The sequence below is a fragment of the Mugil cephalus genome, chromosome 3, assembly GCF_022458985.1.
Source record: "Mugil cephalus isolate CIBA_MC_2020 chromosome 3, CIBA_Mcephalus_1.1, whole genome shotgun sequence".
Lineage (NCBI taxonomy): Eukaryota > Metazoa > Chordata > Actinopteri > Mugiliformes > Mugilidae > Mugil > Mugil cephalus.
The window spans coordinates 4,439,327-4,460,792 of NC_061772.1; the positions used below are offsets into that span (position 1 = coordinate 4,439,327).

Below are 21,466 nucleotides of genomic sequence, written 5' to 3' on the forward strand. Positions count from 1 at the left end.
CATCAGAACTAGGTCTTTGTTTCCTCATAATAAACTGCAAGTGTTGCATGGAGGCCTTTAATTCTGTGTTCTAACACATTATGTGAGATCAGATTGTTTTAGAATGGAGAATGCATTATAAGAGGCTGACTGATCTGTTCATTTCCAGTACTGAAATGTTATGGAGTAGTATTTTACCTTGAAAGTTCCTAATTGTGTAAAAGACTCGGGTCTTATAAGGTAGAAACACACAAGCTGTGGATTGTTCTTGTCTGTCATGGTTCTGTAATCAGGCTGATGGGCATTTAGTGCAGCATGCGTTAAAAGCCTAAAAGACTCCAGCACCATCTGGTGGACATTCTACTTATTTGCCAGTGTTTCTTAGAGTAGCTTACAGTGACATTTTGACTTCTTGAGTTATAGTCATAGTCACACAGACTCACTGCAAAGGCCATGGAGATAAAGATCTGGATTATTTTTGTAATGAGGAATGGGAAATTATTAGCAAGTCAAGAGAATAACCTTTAATCCAAAGAGGCTGAGTGCTTCAGCTATGCATTAGTTCAGATACAGTTAGGTAGTAAGTTTTAAAATCTACATTACATCATCTTTTTTTATTTTTTTTGCTGATTTGGCATAAAGTGCATATAAATAAATTCTTCTTCTTCTGATTTGTCCACATAAGTGCTATTACTTGTAACTTTTCTTTTGTGAATGGGAAATATAAACATAAAAATATGTCAGCATATCACTAACATACTGGGTAATAATTTGTTTGTCTTTTATGTAAATTCACAGTTTTCTTATCATTGCTATTTTCCATTAACAGTGATATGCATTGGAAGTTTTTGAAATAATGACTGTGATGAAAATATTCAAACTCCATCTTCAGCTGAATAATGCCAGGACTGAGCTGAAGATGGAATCTAAAAAATAACTTTCGTCTTTACTAGTATGTTATGTGCTGGTGCTGACTGGTATAATCTAATGAACACATTGGTCTAAATGTTTCGTGAGTTTAATTTGTTGGTTTTCCAGCTCGAATATCCAACACACAAAAGACAGTCTTCACAACTGCATCCAAGAAATCCAAGATGTTGGACTTCCGAATCATAAAAACCACTGATGTCATCAGACCCGGCTCACCTGAAACCCCATCCGTCTATAGCGCTGGCAAAGACCACATTTCCTTGGTCGGGAGAAAAGTAGAGGCAGGAGTCATCAGCCTTCTCTAAACCAGAACTCCAGTCATAAACATGATCTTCACTGAAAGCCTCGCTCTCTTTCTCCTCTTTCTCCTCTTCCTCCTTCTCTTTCTCTGCTCGCTCCTCCAGCACTTTGGATGTGAACAGACTCCCTGTCACTGCGTTCACCTTCCAGAAACAAGTAAGAGTGCACAAAAAAGTACCCTTTAAATAAAGGATTCCATCTATTGTGAAATTAGGGCTTAAATGAATAACTATGGTTTGTAAGATGAGAGCTGAAACCCTCACCTGTTCCAAGATCTTCTTCAAGTGGGTATAAGCTTCCTGAGAGGTGAGCTTCAGCTCAGTGATAAGTCGGTCTATCTTGTTGATGACCAGAACTGGCCGGATGTTCTCCAGCCATGCCTGACGAAGCACAACCTGCGTCTAAAAACAATACACACATTCAAAGAGTAATCACACTCCACATCTCCACACAGCAACATGTAAACATGCTTTTAAATGGCTACTGAAAATGAACATTCCACAGTATATAGTATACAGCAGCTGTGCGTTCCTACATTAACAGAAATTGTGACACTTGTTCAACCACGTGGGCAGACCTAAACAACTTTAGGTAAGGGGTCATAATGGTATGATTAATCGGTGTATAGCATCAACAACAATCCAAAGTGTCTGAAGATGCTTTCCAGAACCCAGAGCCTGCACTAAAGGGACGATGTAAATAAAGCTCCCTTTTAACAAGAAGTAACCCAGACCAGGACCCATGTGCTAGAGGCTGACAGAACACACCCCCTTTTCATTTCTTAGACCACAATCTGGAAAAGGATGGTGTTGGAATAATTCTACATTTCCAAAAACTGATGTCCACAGAATCCACCTAATAAAACACAAATTAAATTGTACATTAAGAATACAGTGATGCTAGAAAATACATTTTTGAATGTCTGATACACAGATATTAGTCTGTTTTATTGGCATTCTTTGGATATGTATGCCATACAGAATATTCAAAGTATGTGTCTCATGTTTTAAGTATGCAAAACGAACACAAAGGCCCACATTTCTGGTCGGGACAAGAAACAAAACCACTTTTCAACATTGTGAACAGGATTTAGAAAATATCACAACACCAGCCATTTCCAGAATGAGCTTGAAAGCTAAGATAACTGTGTGCACAGCTGTATGTAAAAGAGCATATAGATGGAATATTCATTTCCTTCAGACATGTAAGTAAGTGCCAAAAACGGAGTATTTTGTGCACGTGAGTGTAGTCAGTGAAATGTACCTGTGGACACACTCCCTCCACTGCATCAACAATGACAATGGCTCCATCACACAGCCTGACAGCTGTGGAAACTTCTGAAGAGAAGTCAACGTGACCAGGAGAGTCAATCAGATTTAGTAAGTAGTCCTGATCTCCTAAAGGGACAAGAAGCACAAAAACACTGTGAGTGTTCCAACTAAAAAAGTTTAGGCTGAGAGGACTGCTTTGTTTGTAATTACCAGTAAGTTTGGCCAGAAATTATGGCTTAACCCTTAACACTTATGATGTAAAGCGAATGAGGCACAGTTCAGTTAGCTGAGTAGGTAGTCGCTCTGTGTGGCCCAGTACATGGAATACAACAGAACTCCAAATGAACTAATGACCTTTGCATAAGAAGAGGCTCGCCTCATTCATTCGGCGTACAGATTTCACTCTGTTTTAAAAATAGGACAGTGTGTGAAGTGATCACAAATCAAAAAAGGTGTCTTAAAACGTGGCTGAATAAAGTATTCAAGCAACTGAAAAGAAACCAGACAGCTACTACTATGAATGGCGGACTAACCGCAAAAGCAAAAGCACAAAGTGTTGTGTATCCATGAGTAGGGAGAAACTTTAATGTCTTTTGTCCTTGTTGACGTTAACTAAACGCAATCAACTCAAACTAATTAATACATTTATTGTGCATGCATTATATAATCAAATGAAATAATTGAATATGAGTAGACTATGTGTTATTTCCTTGTTAAAAAGCTATGGGCATGTGGTTAGCTAATGATGTGTTCATGCTGACATATGTTACATTAATGCATTTCCTCAATATTGGGTCTTAATTGGCCTTATGTAAAATAACTGATGTCAGGGAAGAGATAAATAATCAACCAAACTGGTGTGATGAGCGAGGAAGACTTAACGCCACATTTTGTTTCAGGACTTGCAGCCCAACAAACAAAGAAACAAAAGCGTTCATGGTTCTGAAACGACAATAGCTTTTAGTTAAGGCCTACACAGCAGCTTTACCGTTTTTGTAGTGCAGAGAGATGGCGCTAGACTTCATGGTGATTCCTCTGATCTGTTCATCCTCCCTACTGTCCAGGTACCTCAGCTGATAGATCAAGCAGAAAATGACAAAACAACCTCAACTTTTAATCATTTATGTAATGTGTTGATCGAAACTGAGCATAATTTTCAAATATGTCTAATAAAGTCACTTACCTTCCCTGCCAGTCGACTTGATATGATACCATTACTCGCTACTAAGCAGTCAGCCAGAGTGGTTTTTCCTAAGGACAGGTAGGTGGTGGCAGGTGATCAGATAGCTTCCAAACAATGTGTGTATTATGCTTACTGGAGATTGACAGTTTAAGTTGTAAGAGTTGGTATTTTATGATTCGCAATAAAACGTGTACAGTACTCCTGATCAGTCAGCAGAGTATGATGCTGAACTCACCGTGGTCGACATGTGCCAGAATGCACAAGTTTCTGATGTTAGCGGGATTTTTCTGTAGTGCAACGATCTTCTCCAGGCTAGTGAGCCCCATGGCGAACGTCTACAACAAAGGATACCGCTAAACGTACAGCTGGTACTTTGTGCAGCCTACCTTAAACTACACAGTGATTACAATGATGAGTTAGCTACAATGATATGGTACAACAAAGTGAAGGTGAAAAGTAACACAGCTGATGCATCGCTTGCTAACTGGCTGCAGCTGTTAGGTAGCTTCGGCACTACAATGTAGAGAGACAATCGTACACCAAATATTTCCAGATTATGGGTTTGTTAGTTAGAATTCCGTTAGTACAGAGAATGAATGTACAGTAGAGATACTGTCGCTGATCTGTGTGCGAAGTGCAGCAGGTGATTCCTGCTATCACTGCGGCTAGCCTCACCTAAACTTCTCAGATAAACATAAATAAGAGCCGGATTAGATTCCAACGTTTACACAGAACACCAATATCACGCATTACTGTGATGCGCTGTGTTAAATATGACAGTATCTACGGAAAAAAGCACATATTTTAAGAGCATGTGGGCATTCTCAACTCACGTTGTTTTCCCGGAAGTAGATGAGCTCTGTTAACCACGCCCACTCGCTAGCATTGGCGCTGCCTTCAGGGAACGTGCTGAAAAGGAGCTTTTTTCTACGTTTACATTTTTATTTTATTTTACTGTACCTTGAGCCCCACTGACTGGAAGCAGTTTGGCAGATTTTTGTACACACGTTTTATAGCAAGGAAATGACATGTGAGGTAATAGTGGCTGTATACCGTTTAGAAGAGTTATGGTGCATTCAGGGTCACTATAACGTAACCAAAGTTGCTGCCATCTTACTCAGGAACAAGCAAACACAGAAGAACGGTAGCCATACTACCAATACTCAGAGTCAAATCAGTTATTATGAGGGCATTGAAGTTCATTCGTAGATAGACACGGAAAAAAAAACATAATATCATATAGGTATTAGTGATTGATTTCATAAAAAGTCCAATCAATCAGACCACACAGGCCTGCCCGAGTCTATAAGACTTCTTCAGTTCCAAGAAATATCAAGAATATGAAAATAAACAAACAAAAAATAAGTAAATAAATCTATATTGATACCTATTAATGTAATAATCGCCTTTTCAGACACATGCTTGTCAGTTGCAGTTGTAAATGTATATCCACAAATATATACAAAGCTAAAACCATATTGCATATCCACAATTGTGTCAGACTGGTAAAGGGAAAAATGAGTTTCCTTGAAGCAAGGATGCACGAGTTACTCATCCATATTCAGTGTATTACCTTCAGTGTTTACGGTCCCAGTTTGGAGAAGCAGATCAGAGTTCAGCGTGGAAGACAAGCAATGCAGTTCCAAAAAAGCGTTGAATAAGGTCAGCTGGACTAGTAGAATTTCTTGAAAGAAGAAGCGTCCTTCTTCAAGAAATTCTACAAGTCCAGCTGACCTTATTCAATGCTTTTTTGGATTACCATGACCTGGATGACTGAGAACCTTCACAGACACAAGCAATGAAGTGTTGTTGACAGATTCAGAAGTAAATGCACTTTAGCCACGTGAAACAATGCCATGCAACCATCTGGACACATGGACTCTGTTGTCTGATGTGCAGCAGGTGAAATGAGCATTTCAGTATGCACTTGATAGAGAGAAGTCAAAAATGGTTACATTCTGCATGCCTTTTTGAAGATCTAGAAGACAGCGTCCTTCTCAGCCTCTCATTTTACTACTATTGCAACTACTACCAGTCAGCCAGCAGCTCCCATCTAATTTGTGGTGGAATCTGAGGCTCGTGGCACGACATGCTATGCTACACATCATTGTCTGTCACATTCAATACTTCGGTTGGCTGTCATGCGCTGCAGTGAACCGAAGTGGCACACTGGTGCAAGTACTTCTGTATCCTGTGAAGGTCAGCAATGATGCCGCCTCCATGAACGGAATAAACTCGTAAAGTAAGGTCACATTTGGAAATGTGTAGCCAGTGTTTTCCATGTTGGACAGTGATTGGTCATGCCTGCACGTGTCTAATTTCAAGCAAATGCACATAAAAACATGAGTCACATATATAAGGTGATTTCTTTATTCCCTTGCAACATTATCTTAAGCATGTTAGTGATTTATTGTGCTACCATGTGTTCTTTCAGTCAAGCTAAATGTCCACAAGTACTGTAATGCTGCCACATCTTGTACATTTTATATATTCATCAGCAGCCAGGGAGAAACGTGGAGTCTTTCACAATGCAGCCATGTAAAATGAGCGATTACTTTGAAACATGTGTACCAGGTGAGTGCGTGGTAGCAAACATACCACCCAGTCAACAGTAAAAATGCATTATAGTCTGATATCTTGAACAGGAGTTAAAAAGACAATTTCATCATGAATAAGTAAGAAAATAAAAGTCTCACACAGTCGACATACACTCATTATACAATATTGCACTTAGAGCGGAGCATATACAAGACACTTTACGATCCATCACATCAGTATGATAACCAGCACAAAGGTAACATGAACAAACCCCTCAGTCCAAATCACATGGTCTGCTGGTGCACCCTCAGGTTCAGTTTCAACGATGAGCTGAAAGTTGTCGACTTGACTCTGAAATCATGCTATCACGAACACAACCCATTACCTTTACACAAGAGAATGGCCTCATAAGGATCGAAAAGGTGGCTTTTGTGTTTACATGATGTGACATTATTATTATACATTTAAACAGACTTAATTCTGTGGTGTTCATCAGCGCGATATCCCCCAAGAATTATGCTCAGTTAAAGTTCAGTGCCAATGCAAGTAACATTCTGTATTTTAAATGCTTAATTTAGTGAATTAGTGGTGATGGGTGAGTCGCACTCGACTTCAGCTAATGGTTGTAATTATCCATTAGCTCTATCCATTTAAAAAGCATATGTAAATGATAACAGCTTTCTTCCCTTTGCTTTTAACCTGTTACCCTTTGAGATATTGTGATGAAAGGTCATTATAAATAAAATGTATTTTTATGATATTATTATTTGACACACCATTCCTGTCTTTGTTACAGTTGATTCTTGACTGACTGCATTTTTGATGCCTTTTCTGTCACTGGCTTGTAATCCCTCACCCAATGGTTTACTTAAACCCAAGTGTCTCGACCTGGATATTCAACCGTAACACATTTACCTTGGAGGTCAAAGGGTCTCTAGAGGGTCTAAGGACACATGTCTCCTCTTACACATCATGGTTTGGTGCTTCTCTCAGTGGAATGGGGTCCACTCCCTAACAAAACTTGACCAAACATATTCTAGTTGTCATAAACAATACTTTTCCTAACCACCCGACAAAAGCCAGTATCTTAGAATTAGGTCATTAAAACACAACAACAATAACGACAAATATTTGAACATTTGACATAAAAGTCAGAATGGAAATTTGATGTATTTTATTTTAAATATCTACAGACATTTTAAACATAAAACACTAAATCTGGTCTTGTGGTAATATTGTTTTGTCAATGTCTTCAAAATGGATCACTGTCATGCCAAGGAAGAGCGAGAATCCAGTGTCAATACCAAATATTTGAACTAATCAAGATTCGCTTAAGATTATAACTACTTCTACTAGGATCAGAATAGATGTAGTAATTTTTCTTTACTACTCAGATTTAGTATAAAGGTGCAATTTAAATATTTTCAGGCTGGTAATATTAACCTCTAAAATCCCAAGTTGATTAGACACAAGTTTGCTTTTTCTTTTCAGAATCTCACTCCTGCAGGAAATACCCAAAGCCAAACTATTACTTTGGGAAGTAATAATCACAACTACTAAAAAATAAATCTAAGCATTGATAAAATGGAATTTCCTTTTCTATATTAGAAATGGAAAAAATATAAATGTCTTTTTTTTCTATTTCAGTTGTTTGATTTTTTGATGTCTTTGTTTATTGGCAGGATGGAAAATCTTCTGATGTTTTGAGTAATTTTTACGTAGAAATGCAGAAAGTTCTGAGGGGTGGAAATACTTAAAAGCAGCACTATAAATAATGATGAAATAAAGAAACAAAAGTATAACCACAATGTTTTCCATCAGTTATTATGTACCTGTGTATATGATGAACCTTAATCATCTCTGTGGTGGATGACACTTGCCTTATAAATATTAAAAGGTAATACTGGCAAACCAATACATCAGTATTGTGGTGTTTAGTGGTGTTCATGACAAACCAGAGGGGCATAGTTTACCATAAACATATTTATTCCTATATGGCCAGGCCACCTGTTTTGAATCCCACTGGAAACTAGATATTCATTTTTTTTTATTATTATTTTTTTTTATTTTTTAGCAAAGTCCAAAATCAGTATCTGATCCATATAGTGAACACCTGCCTTCACATTGAGATGCTGAGACCAAATCAGAAAGTAAAGCCATTCCATCGTTTCGCCCCTCTATTTAATTTCCTTTCAGGAAGTCAAAGAGTCAGAATGAAGCTTGTCCAGTTTGCATGTGTGCAGTTCTCGAATCATCCACTCACATACAATGTCCTTTTGAGGTGACTGAGGTGATGACTCACTCTATCCACTTCCAGTCCATGTACAGTATTTTACAACAAGGTGGTTATAGCTCCTCGCGGCCACTAGGTGGCACCCATGTCCTACGAACAGGACCCACAGCATTTATTTTTGTACGGCTCCAAATGGCACAGCTTTAGCCTCTTCACCACACTGCAGTACTGGGTGGTGTCCTTGCATTCACCTGCATGGGAACAAAACACTTGATTTAATCACCAAACATTTCTACCCATTGTTTTACACTTCCCATAGTTATTTAATTGTATCTGAGGATATTTCCTAGAAAGTCCTGTGGTAAGTCAGAGGCAGATTAAGTAGTGAGCCTTTGACCCAATTATACCCCTATGCTACACTGACACAAACTACTCCTGCTGGAGCGTAACTAAGTACTATTGCAAAATACGAGTTACAATTACAAGTAATTGTTATGCTTGAATGCTGTTTCACAAGTTTTATTAGATAAAACACATCATTATGTGAAATAGTTAACCTGTGTAGACAATGGCTCAGCTAACAATAAGATAAATTGTAGTAGCAAGTGTGTTTAGGTACAGTCAGCCTCTGCTGAACAAATGCAGTAGAAGAACATAGAATATATGGGGGAAAGAGCAATGGATTGACATTCATGCAGTGAAGGTCTAAGTGGCAATGGATCAAAATGAGGACTCAGTATTGACAGCCTTGGCGTACAAATAGTGCACCCACCAACCACTCAGGGTGCCACACTTGACGGCCTTTTAAGTCACGGAACAATCTACTAGTTCGGTGTTGAGCTCTCAAATAAACCACTGACTGGCAATGATAAGTAAACCTACAACTGAATTTAGTATGTGCTGCTATTTTATTCATTTTCACATAAGTCAGCTTTTTCATATTCATATTTTTGTTTCTGGCATTCACCTGAAAACCAATTGCAGCTGATTAGATCACTTTATATAAGCTTTACACGCTTTTTAAATTACAGTGTGATATTTCATCATACTACAGTGTTAGCACAAGTTCCTTGGTGTGGCGTCAGGGGTTCACACACAGACTTACTGTCACATGTGGCTGTGTTGCAGTGCTGCCAGGTGAAGGGCTTTTTTAACCAAGCACAGTGCTGGTCAGCCAGAGTCCTGCCACTCCTACGGTTAACACAGTCCACCCTGCGGGACTGAAACCCACTTCCACAGACTACTGTGCACATCCGCCACGCACCAGGGCGCCAGTACACATCACAAAGGTCTGAAGAACAGTTGCGCGCTGAGACAGGCCTGAAAGAGAGTAGTGTTAGGAATGTTATAGGTGCAATTAACACTCCACCCTAACCTTAAGGCATAACTATTTTTGCAAAGTTTCCTGCTTTGCAGTTCTGTGCACTTTGCAGGATAAGGAGCATTTTATTATTTTATCTCATTACGGAAATAAAAGGTTAGTGTTTATCTGTTACAGTCACAAAGTTGGAGAAAAAAAACTGACAATCTCTTATTGATTCAGGATGGTGATTGTGAAAGTCTTTGTACTGAGTTAAGTATTAAATAAGCGACTATGACAGAAACATCTATACTTTTCTTGAGGATTGGAGGCGAAAAAGAACAAAATGTCAAACCAGAAGCAAAAACATTCTACCAAACAACCCAACTAACTGACTAAAGAGAAACATCAACTGATAGAGAACAAGGAGGATGTGTTGGGTCTGACTGAGTCATTGAAAGAACTGGGAGGATTCTACATGAAAACTTCTGTAAACTTTGGAACCCCAGAATAGAAATTAATAAAAGAGAAGTAAACAAGGGATTAGCATGGCAGGGATTCACTGGCTGCAAAACACTAAGTCATGCTTAGAAAAGAGCCTCTGGTAAGGTACTGGCATGGAGAGAGACGGCAGACAGGAACTTGGGGTTTGAACAAATGCTGAAAAAGATCAAATAATCAGAGCTCCTTCTCTGATTAATCTTACAACCCTCTAACTTCTTGGACCATTTGCCGCAATCAACTCTGGAAACTCTTCATCAAAGACTGCTTTCATAATAAAGACATCATGGTAGCCGAACCCAGCAAGAAACAACCAAGAAGAGACTGGTCCACAAAGACAAATGTTACAGAATTTGAGTTCAGCATTGAGGTCTGCTTTGGAGCTTCTTTACTGTATGCAGACCTCAAAGACTTGAAATTCAGTCTTGAATTTTCTGAAGTACAAATTATATCAGTGCTGTAAAAATCTGTAAAAAAATATTTACCACTCAAGTGATGAACCTGAAAAAAAAGTAATGTACTGAAAACGAGTGAAAGAGAACAGCTTAGACACAGGCTTCCAACATATGTGACAATTCCCTAAGATACTGGAGCAGACTTCATGTTACATCTGTTATACTGTTGACAGAATTACATTCCACCGACTTCCCAGCCTTGGCACAAGAAAAGCTAACAAAGACATATCGAGACCAACTGTTGCTAAATTTGAGCATTACATAAGCAGATAGCTGGCAAAGAGTATAGGAAGGGAGCTGAAAGGAACTACAGTGAACAGCTTCTGAAATAAATCTAGGAAAGAAGGAAGGAAGGGCTCGACAAACCCAGGACCTCAATAATATAGAATAATAAAATACAGAAGCAGATATTTATGAACAGCCAGCCATCTTCTTAACTAAAGCTGCTTCTAACTTTACAATCACTGCCTGTTTTTCCTGATCTTTCCCATTCTTGTTCTTGGAACAATGACTCCGAAAACACACCTCAAAGATACGTGAGAGGTATTTAACCAAGTGATGACCAATCAAGTTCTCAACACCTGTGAGAACTCCTTCAAGACTGTTCCAGGTGACTATGTCATGAGGTTGATTGAGAGAGTGACAAGAGTATTTAAAGTTGTCATCAAATCAAAAGCAGGCTACTATGAAGAATCCAACGTATGCAACGTGTTCTGGTTTAAAACCTTCGGTTTACTACAAAGTGCTTGTGTTTCTTCAATAAAATAATAAAATAAATAAAAACCATGGAATGAGAAGGTGTCCACAGACCTTTGACTACTCTGTATAGAGTATATTACTTAAGGTTTACTTTTCAATTATTACTGGCCTGTTACATTTAACAGGCGTTCTTAATAAACAACTCCATATTTGTCCAAAACACGGTTGCAATAACACAGGCGAAGGTCATAGACTTGAAGATATTCAATTAGTTGCTCACTAGAATTATTGTTGCAGCACAGGTTCAGTCAGACACTTCATTTCAAAGCAAGAGAGAGAGAGAGATTTAGAAGTATAAACTCCAAGACTTTTACAGCAGCTTAACCGAGTCCTCTTTTCAACTCCTACCTACCTGTTCCTGAGATCACAGTCTGTGTAGAAGGATCCATTAGCATGTTGGCAGACGACAGACCTCTTCTGTACAGTGGTAGTGGGACCTAAACACCTTCCTGAGCACTGGAAGTGAGTAATATAAAGTTTACAACTGGCATCATCTTTGTCCATTTTATTTCCACATGCACCTTGTCACACATTGGTCTTAGTGTTTGTATCTACCTTTCCCCACGGACTGGTCACCCAGATAGGACAGTTGTTGCCAGAGCACTGCTCTGTGTTTGTAGGCCGGCTTATCCTCTCACAGGCAGCTGCTGTCAGAGCCCTCAGTACACCTCTTGCATCCAGTTGCTGACAAAATACCTGCCTCTGTTTCCAGCCACCACCACACGAGGCCGAGCATTTCGACCACTCTGACACAGACCATCTACAATGATGACAACAAAGCAAAAACAAATACACATCACTAAGCGTTCTGAATGAGAAATAGCTTTGCTTGAAAAATCTTTCAAAGAAATATGAGCTAATATATGATCTCCAATGTCGGCCTTGTGAGGGAGGCACAAACAGCTCATATTTAAAGAAGAATTTGTTTAAAAGATAATAAAGTGAAACACAATATATACACGCTAAACCAGTATATATGCAACACTTTGTTTTCTCTATACCGACTTGAGGCTGTTTGTATTGTGTCCATGTTTGTCCATCTCTGTCCATTCCACTTTCCAATTGAAATGCATGTGAATAAGTGGTTACACCGGAAAATGTAGTTATCAGTATTGTAGAATAATTGTATTGATTAATAGGAACTAATAGACAGTATGTGACATTTTTATTTATTTATTTTTTTTGGTGGCGTCTTTTTTTGTGTGTGTGACCAGGCAGTGTATTAGCACGTACGCAGATGTTTTTAGCCCGGCTTACTCTCCTCCAGCTCCTGAACTCTGACCTCTCCCTGCTCCAGCATCATATTGATGTTCTGTCCCTCAATAGGCAGATTTCCTCTCCGAAACTAGACGACAGGCAACACATTGGCACAGAGCACTTTGCCAGTTACGGTGCACAATACCTCCCGTGTCGTTTGCATTTTGCAGATGTTGTGTTTTTTATGTCCGGTGTGATTTGCCTGTCAGGGATAAATAAAGTGTTTTTGAATTAAATTTGAATAGCTGAATCTCCATGGCAAGGACAAACAAAGCTAAGAGCAAACATGAGGAGGAGCACAGAACATTTCTGCCTGAATGGGATACATTGTGTGTTCTTTGTGGAACGAAATGGAAAACCCTTATGAATGAAATGTTAGGCTTCACTTGTTTTGCATTTGAAAGCTCCAAACCTGGAGCATCATTTTACTTCAGTCCATGCTAACATGGCCCAACTGTTTCCCAAAAATATCAGGGGGTTTGAACATTGGCCGAGCGAGAAAACTATACAGTAAATGTGGAATGTACATCTATGAAATATTGTTTCAATCTTAATTCCCCAAAGCCACAGTGTGAAGCACTGTGTCAGACCTGTGTGTCACAATTCACCACTGAGAGAGAATAATGGATTTCAACCACTTGACTGTAAAACAGTTATAAACAGATCTTAAGAAATGCTACAATTTCGGGACTGCTTTTGATGAGTCATGTGACATACAAGACAAACTCCAGTTGGAAGTTTGTGTAGAGTCTGCGTCAGAAGATTGAACAAAAGAAAAAGATCTGTCAAACCACTACACAAAGTGATTACTGAGAATCTCTTGGTTTTTTTTTGCGTCAGACATAACAACAACCGCTATAATCATTGTTGTTGGGCTCTACAGATGGGCTTCCAGGGCTGTGTACTGATTTTTCCAGATTCTGTGACATTCTACTGCATCATACATCAAGAGAACCTGGTGTCCGAACTTTAACAGCAACATGTTTTCCTGTGTTATTTTAGCTTTTGTGTCCAGTGCAGCTGTTTCTGGAACGGAAACATGTGAAGCATGAGCCAAGTGATCCACAGGGGATTTTACATCTGGGTTTTCTGGTTGACATTTTGCAAAATCTGAATAAATTAAATCTACATCTGCACAGAAAGCTAAAAAATGGTGTTTTCAAGTTTAGCTAACAAACTAAAGGTCTTTAGACCCATTTCCAAAAAGGCGAGCTCATGCATTGTTAATCGTGCTGAGAAGCATCTGAAGTCTCTAGAGGAGAACTCTATGCTCAGCAACACCGGTCGAATATCTGAGTTTTGAGGATCCACTTTGTGACCTGAAACATAAACAGGCACAGATTACACTGATTCTCAGCCCTTTCAGTGCTGAATCAGACTGTTTGAAAGCTCATTTGGTGACAGAAGCAGAAACATACGTAGCTGGAGACGACTGAACATTCTGAGGATTACAGACACAAACGTGTTTTGATCGAAGGAAACTGTGCCCACAGATAATGTCAAAGAGGCTGCACTGACGCTAATAATGATGTTTGGATCAACTTATGTTTGTGAATCATTTTTTTCTTCACTAAAACAAGAAAAGTCAAAACTTTTGTGAAGAGCTTTTATGACTGGCCACAAGTGAGTATAAGTAACACTTGAAAATGAGTGCAGAGACAAAACCTGTCAGGTGTTCTATAAATTAAACTGAGTTGAGCAAAGGCCAATGAAAAGCATGAGGTGATGCTTTATGTCATGATTAGGACTATAATTGACTAGTAATGACTTGGTGTGGGCATCCATTTGTTGTATGACCCTTTGTAATGATGACAGATTTTTTTTCTTTATGGCATTTTGGTAAAGGGGGTAGGTGGAAGAGACCGTAGGAGCATAGCTAAGAGAGTGCATGAGTGTATGTGTGTGTGTTAGGTGCACGCCACAAAAAATGTTTCTGACTTATTTCTGCCTCTATGTGTTCTCATAGTAGTAACAAACACAAGTTAGGTCCAAACAAAGGGGAGCTGGATATCTGAGTGTTTTTAAAGCACAGCCTGGGTCTGTGATCCAAAGGTGCCTGGATTTAATAAACAACTGTTAGTGTACATGTGAGACTACGCCTCTGTGTGAGACTTAATTATACTCAGAAATCAAATCAGTACATATATAGTGACAACGGTTTATGAGATTTTAGTAAACCGTGAGTACACAATTACTATTTAGGCTGTCTCCTCAGTTAGTTACCAGTAAGTGAGAGGAAAATACATGATCGTAACATTATGACCACCTTTCTAATGTTGTGTAGGTCTCTTTTGTGCCTCCAAAACAGTTGTGACTCATCAGAGAATGGACATGGGTCTTCTGAGGGTGTCCTGTGGTGTATGGTAACGGATTTTGTTTAGTGGGGGTCTTTGTGTAGGTTGAGGGGAGGGGTTCCAACAGATACTTGATCAGTTTGGATCTAGTGAATTTGGAGGCCAGGTCAACACTTTGTTCTGTTCTTTGTGTTTTTTGAGTTGTTCCTAAACCATTTGTGTGTGTGTGTGTGTGTGTGTGTGTGTGTGTGTGTGTGTGTGTGTGTCAGGCTGCATCCTGTTGGGGATGGCTGCTACCATCAAGGAGTGTCATTGCTATGGGGTGGGGGTGTCTGGTCTGGTCTAGGTGGGTGCTACATGTCTAAGTAACTTCTACATGAATGTCAGAACATTGTATTGTCACAAGATGATGGGTGTAGTTTGTTGGTGTGTAATGCTCCTTTAGCCTGTGATCACGCCTGTTGTTGTCAGTAGGGGACTGCTGCTCTATGTTGCAAAAGTTGGGGCTGGAGGAAAAAGGTTACTACTTTTTTCTCCTTGCAGAATTATCAGTTTGGTGACAAGCTGTTTTGCTGCTCCCTTTAGCTTCTAATCATGAAGGTAGACGCTGTGTCGTAGCTGCCGGCTAAATAGCCTGTTAAGTCTTGGTTAGCGGTGGCCACCATCAGCACGCTCAGAAAGCTGCTGAAAAGTTCAAGAATGGCTCAAAGGGAGAAGAGAGAGAAGAAAAAAAGAAAAGGAAGAAAAGAGAGACAGCCATGGAGAAGCTGGGGTTTTCTCTCGCTGGGTTGGGAGACTTTTCACTTCACAATAATACCAGACAATGAACAATTTTCGAACACCAACATCGAAAACAAGAACTTGCCAATCGATATGTATCTCGGATGATTGAACAGCTTTCATAAAACTCATTCTCTAGAAGATTGTTCTCCAATATTACTAGAGACATGTCACTGAAATTACTGCAACACAAAGAGGAGGGTTTTCTGAAAAGTTGTAAAACAACATCATATAAGTCTCATCTCATGTCCAATTAGTTCGCTGTGTTTTCATGATATGTGCAACAAAAGGTCTAAAAATAAGTAAAATAAGTATAGTATTTAACTTTCACTGCTGTGTCAGAGTGAACCATGTTCTTCTATATGTGGGTTTCTTGCTCTGACTTTCAAAATCATAACAAAGTTTAGTTTTCATCACAGTGTCACTACTTGAATACTTTCTAACACCTCCCTTTTCAAATGTGTCATATTTTTGTCAGTATTGTGAGAGAAGCAGCAGCAGCGTGTGAGCGAGGGTGAGGGGTTGGTGTGAAAAAGGCAGGTTGGCAGGGCTGAAAACAGCAGGGGAACAGGCTTACCCTTGAGTTGTGATCAGGCTGGTTTTACATATTCATTAGAAGTCTATCCACACTTCCAAAGTAAATGTGTGGAAAAAAATACACTACTGCTCCCTGGGTGCGTAAGCTCACAGCAGAATAGTGAAATGGAAGTCAGTCTACTTAAATCAGACAATCTGCTTCGCGATATGTGTCAGCCCGAAGTCTATATCAAGTGTACCTGGGAGGGCAGTCTTGTCTGTTACAGGGCGCTGGGGAGGTGATGGGTTTGGGTATGTGTTGACACATGGTTGGCTGAACATCCTTTCCATCCAGAGTGACACACCGGATTCTTCGCAGCCAAGTTCCCCGGTTCCCACACGAAGCACTGCAAGTGGTCCAGTCCCCAAAACGCCAGGAAAACCCTGTGAACCCAAATAAGATTCAGAAAAAATGAATCTAAAAAAATCCAAACCCCTCTGGAAGCAAGCCACTTCACCATTACTTTAGATGGTGAAAGCATCGTATAATGCATGAAACATGGAAACAATGTACTGAGCTGGCATGGAAGAATGTTCCTGTTCAATTCTAACTAGTAATAATGTCCAGCACGAGTTCAATAAAGAGGGCTATTTCATCTCTGTTGAGAAAAAGTCCATTTTTACTTTTTAATGAAGTAATGTAAATCATAAGCCCTTGGAATATGTAAGCATCCAGCTGGGTTCACTAAAGTTTCAAATGTGTGGAGGAAGGAGCAGGTGCAGACTGACTTTGGCTTCCTCTGTCCAAAATGTGGATTAGAATGGTATTAGATGTTGGCCTTGAGCACACAACCTTGTACATGCTTTGCAGAATTAAAATCTGTGGGGGATAAAAAAAAATATCTGAAACCTTATTTTATGCAGGTTGTATTAAATTTGACCAGTTCTGACCAGTCCTGGTGATTATTGTCAGTTACACTTATACAGGCCTTGTCTTGTTATTCTGAACTAACAGTCTGGGGTTATGCCGCCATGAGTGGTGACACTTGAAAGTAGGACTTTGATGCATGAGGTGTGCATGCACGTAAAGTAAACACTCACCTTCAGTGTGAACATAAATCCAGGCAGACAACATTTGCCTGGTATTGTTGATGGAGGTCTGACATTTGTACCGGCCTGCAAATTTCCCCTGGAGCGTGCCAACTTCAAGGACACGGCCTCCCACAAGCATCTTGTACTGCAGACCCTGACCTGGAACAGAATCCTGGCTTTGAACCTGATGTGATACCTCCTTCAGGGTCTGGTTGTTGTAGTCCCACTGCACAGGCAATTTGTGGCCAGGAACCACTGGGCAACCTGTTTAAAGCCACAAGCAGACTGAATGTACATACTGATATGAACGGCACAAGATCATCCGTTTTGAAAAAGAAGTAGAATTACAAGTGTATTTATTACATCATACAAGATTAAAAGTTACAACGCTTATGAAAAGTCACCCGTTTCATCATATAACATGTATAAAAAAGAAATAATGTTAACTGCTACTATTCAGAGGCAGCTAGCACTCTATTGCACTTGCAAAAAAGCATCTGAAACTTTGAGACTCTACGGCAGTACAACGGAAGTGACTGTCATTTAAGTGTAATGAGTTAGGACAGACTGTGTACTCACCTATACGCAAAACGTCTCCAGGTTTAATAAAGACCCTTGTCCCACGGTGCGATGCCATGAGGACCCTTCTCCTGTTCAGCTCTCGAGACCCTGGAGGAAACTTCCTTTCTCCACCTGTATGCACACACACACACACACACACACACACACACACACACACACACACACACAAAATGTTCTCTAAGTGAAGGCAGGCAAACATAAACATGTTTGAAGGTTATGTGTAATTTATGTGTGAACCCACCGTAGACCTGGAGCACAATAGAAGCAATGGACTTCCCTATGATGTTAGTGGCAGTGCAGGAGTAGGTGTCTTGGTGGTCCAGGGAAACATTTCTTATCCACAGTGAGCCTGATGGCAGTGAAACAGCACTGGCATCTAAGGGTCTGCTCTTCCTTTGCCACTTCACCGTGGGCTTAGGAACACCTGATATAAGAAAAACACAGCTGAAAAAGGGGGTGACTGTGACAGAGATAACATGTAACTGTCAATGAAATGGAACTCTTGGGACAAAAAAGAACCATTAGAGAAAATGTGGAAGGTACTGAAAGTTGAGCCATTGCTTTGTATTTTAAATTCTCCAAGACTCCAGTCTCCCTCAGAATATGTGATGCTCTTTCTTGGGTACACAAATACAAATAATTAAAACAACAGATAAAAACATTTTTTTAAAACTATTTTTAAATTTAAAGCAGGGGTATTCAGCGTTTTTCAGGCCAAGGATCTTCAAATTGATGGAGTGATTAAGTAGGGACTCCCTATCTACTGTAAGTGTTCTATATTAAACTCAGTCTAGTGCTATTTATAAATATATTTATAAATATACATTATTATTATCACTTTGCATTCAATATTAAACTATCCCTTTTCCCATTTACTAAAATATATTGAATGTGCATTTAAAGACATTTGATTTAAAATATATAAAAATGTCTAATCAACCAAATATTTTGAGACCCCGCTGCAGTGCTTCTGCAGACCCCCTAAGGGTCGCGGACCCCCTGTTGAAGACCTATGATTTAAAGCATATTAATAAAGATAACAGCAGCTTCCCATCCCACTCATTCAGAGTCTCTTTATTGTATTTATACTCTATGGCTCTTTCATAATTATCATTGCTGACGCAGGCAAAAATCCTGAATTTAATTTAATCTGCATTATGAACTAATCTATGGGTATTGAAAGCAAATTTTTAACCAGTAAATTAGGGATTTAACGACTACATGTACATTATCTGCAGAACAGTACGACTTAATACCATAAGCATGAGGATATACTGTATATTGCACTTAATTAAACAAGAAACTATATAATTTACATAATGAACAGGATTAAGCTTTGTGGTAGCCTAACACAATGCATGATTAACTGCAACAAAACAAAACAAAAAAGTATTTCTTACTATACAAGGCTATAAGTATGGATTTTAAAACATAAACTTTCAGACACCAAAAACTCCTAAGATTCTCTGTTTCTTTTGCTTCCCTTTTTGATTTGGAATCTTTTCAGTAAGACCTATTCTCTATATTTGTAACTAGTCTTTTTTCCTTGGATCCTTTGGCTGTGTTCTCCTCCCTGTTCTCCCCAAGTTTCCCTGTGTTTTCCCCTGTGTGCTTCCAGTGTTTTTCAGTAACCTAGTGTCTCATAGTTCATTGGGTTTTTGTTTCTTTTGGATTTTCCTTTTTTCTGGTAACTGCTTTTCATCTGTTAATCGTTTGCTGGACTCTTTGGACTCATATGGTGTTTTCTATGCTGGGTTACACCTTTTGTTGGACTCTGTTATGAAGTATTCTACTTTACCTCTGTGGTCCCTTTTATTCTATTTTGCAGTGAGTTTAATTAGAATGCTTGTTTTGTATCCTGCCTCAGACCCCTAGTAGACGTGTGTTCTACTTTTAGGTAATTTTTCTATTTTGTAAAATTATTAAATATTTAAAACTGTTTAAACTGGTTTGTTTAAACTTACCATCTATTCACTACATTGGATTATCTTTCCTGATACATGGGCTTTGTTACAAACTCTCTGGATGATCCATTGTCAGTTTGATTTGCAGAGCAACACAACATATAATTGGTGGGTTGCATTAGTAATACATAGCACAAAGAGAACACGACAATTATACCACTTTATGAGAAAATTGCTGGATATTTTATTCTCCTGCTAGTCATCACTGCAATAGACTGCACTGGGCAGACACCAAAGTGATAAACTGCATTTAGAACCAACTCGTTTTGCAGTTCTTTGAGATTTTATAATTTCTTATATTTACATTTATAATTCTTTTAAGTGGACTATGCTGTTAGAGTAGCAGGAGAATTCCACAATAACGCAATGAAATCCGGATTATTGTAAATTACAACATATGGCGACTTACCAGTGGAAGGGCATTCCAGAGTGAGGTTGGCTCCAGGACGTACACTGACTTGTCCCCCAACCGTGATCCTCAAGTTGTGGCCCAAAATACCCACATGGTCGGAAATATTTCTCCATGTCATTACGATGGCTGGTGGCTCTGAAGGTGTTAGAAAACAGAAGGTGTTATTCATGTGTTATTTTTGCCTTAATAACAAATAATAATAATTAATACTGTATTGATCCCCAAGGAGAAATTATGTTCCTGCTGTTTGACCCGTCCATTTGTTCACACAGTAGTGTGGACAGTTGGAGCAGTGGGCTGCAGCCTGTGGTGGGTGCACCTGGAGAGCAAATTGGGGGTTATGTGCTTGCTCAGGGCACCACAGCCATGGAGAGGGTGGGAGGTAAACCTGGGAACCTTCGCCCCCCAAGCTGCACCTCTAACCACTACTACACTACTTACTTGAAAACAGAATTAAACTGTATGATCAGCGTGCTCCTTTGAGACAGATTTTCAGCATTCACCAGGTGCTCAACACCAAAAAAGTAATTATTGTTGGCAATTTTAACATTCATGTAGCCATTGGTAATGATAGTCTCAGCAATTTAATCTTAACCACAACATCCATCTTGTTCTAACACAGAAACATCTCACAGTATTTCCCTGAAACCATGTTTTGTTTGAATAATCAATTTCTTCCATGTATTTACTTCAGTACAATGGAAAGTAGGTCTCTTTACTCCCACACAAGATGATTGTGTGCAAGCTCACAAAATGCAACACTGTTGGCCTGAAAAAGAAGTTCATGGTTCAGAGGAGCCAAGCTACATGGAACTCTGCCTTTCTGTCTGCTTGACTAAAGTGCCACACTAAAGTGCATGATAATGCAACCCTACTTGAGACTAGGGTATTAAAGTAAAGGACCCACCTGGCAGCAGCAGATGAGAGGTCTCTGAATCTGAGCCATGTGCGTTGGCAGCTCTGCACGTGTACTGGCCTATATCAGACACGCTGAGCTGAAGGATGTGAAGACCACCACTATCCCAGAATACCCTTCAGATAGACAAAGGAAAACCTGTTTTATTTTCTTTCCGGCTCTTCCCAACAGGTAGATTAGGACCTAAAATGTACCTGATGTGCT

At 39.4% G+C, this 21,466-nt stretch overlaps 2 protein-coding genes across 3 annotated transcripts in view; both read right to left on the minus strand.

Annotated features, from left to right (window-relative positions):
- The window catches only part of efl1 (elongation factor like GTPase 1), a 59,925-nt gene extending 55,389 nt beyond the window's left edge, over nt 1-4,536 (minus strand). The window contains exons 1-7 of one of the 2 annotated variants that reach the window (XM_047581551.1): nt 4,497-4,536; nt 3,899-3,998; nt 3,664-3,731; nt 3,469-3,553; nt 2,473-2,606; nt 1,473-1,610; nt 1,126-1,352 (exon numbers count right to left, since the gene is read on the minus strand). In XM_047581551.1, the coding sequence (XP_047437507.1) occupies nt 1,126-1,352; nt 1,473-1,610; nt 2,473-2,606; nt 3,469-3,553; nt 3,664-3,731; nt 3,899-3,989 (743 nt within the window). In that variant the 5' untranslated portion in view covers nt 3,990-3,998; nt 4,497-4,536. The other variant, XM_047581552.1, reaches the window with a different exon arrangement.
- A 1,481-nt stretch (nt 4,537-6,017) lies between these two features.
- The window catches only part of adamtsl3 (ADAMTS-like 3), a 92,642-nt gene continuing 77,193 nt past the window's right edge, over nt 6,018-21,466 (minus strand). The window contains exons 23-32 of the mRNA XM_047581177.1: nt 21,254-21,378; nt 20,344-20,481; nt 18,212-18,394; nt 17,968-18,081; nt 17,398-17,652; nt 16,557-16,740; nt 12,005-12,209; nt 11,802-11,905; nt 9,540-9,754; nt 6,018-8,685 (exon numbers count right to left, since the gene is read on the minus strand). Of these exons, the coding sequence (XP_047437133.1) occupies nt 8,585-8,685; nt 9,540-9,754; nt 11,802-11,905; nt 12,005-12,209; nt 16,557-16,740; nt 17,398-17,652; nt 17,968-18,081; nt 18,212-18,394; nt 20,344-20,481; nt 21,254-21,378 (1,624 nt within the window). The 3' untranslated portion in view covers nt 6,018-8,584. The remainder of the gene's footprint in view (nt 8,686-9,539; nt 9,755-11,801; nt 11,906-12,004; nt 12,210-16,556; nt 16,741-17,397; nt 17,653-17,967; nt 18,082-18,211; nt 18,395-20,343; nt 20,482-21,253; nt 21,379-21,466) is intronic.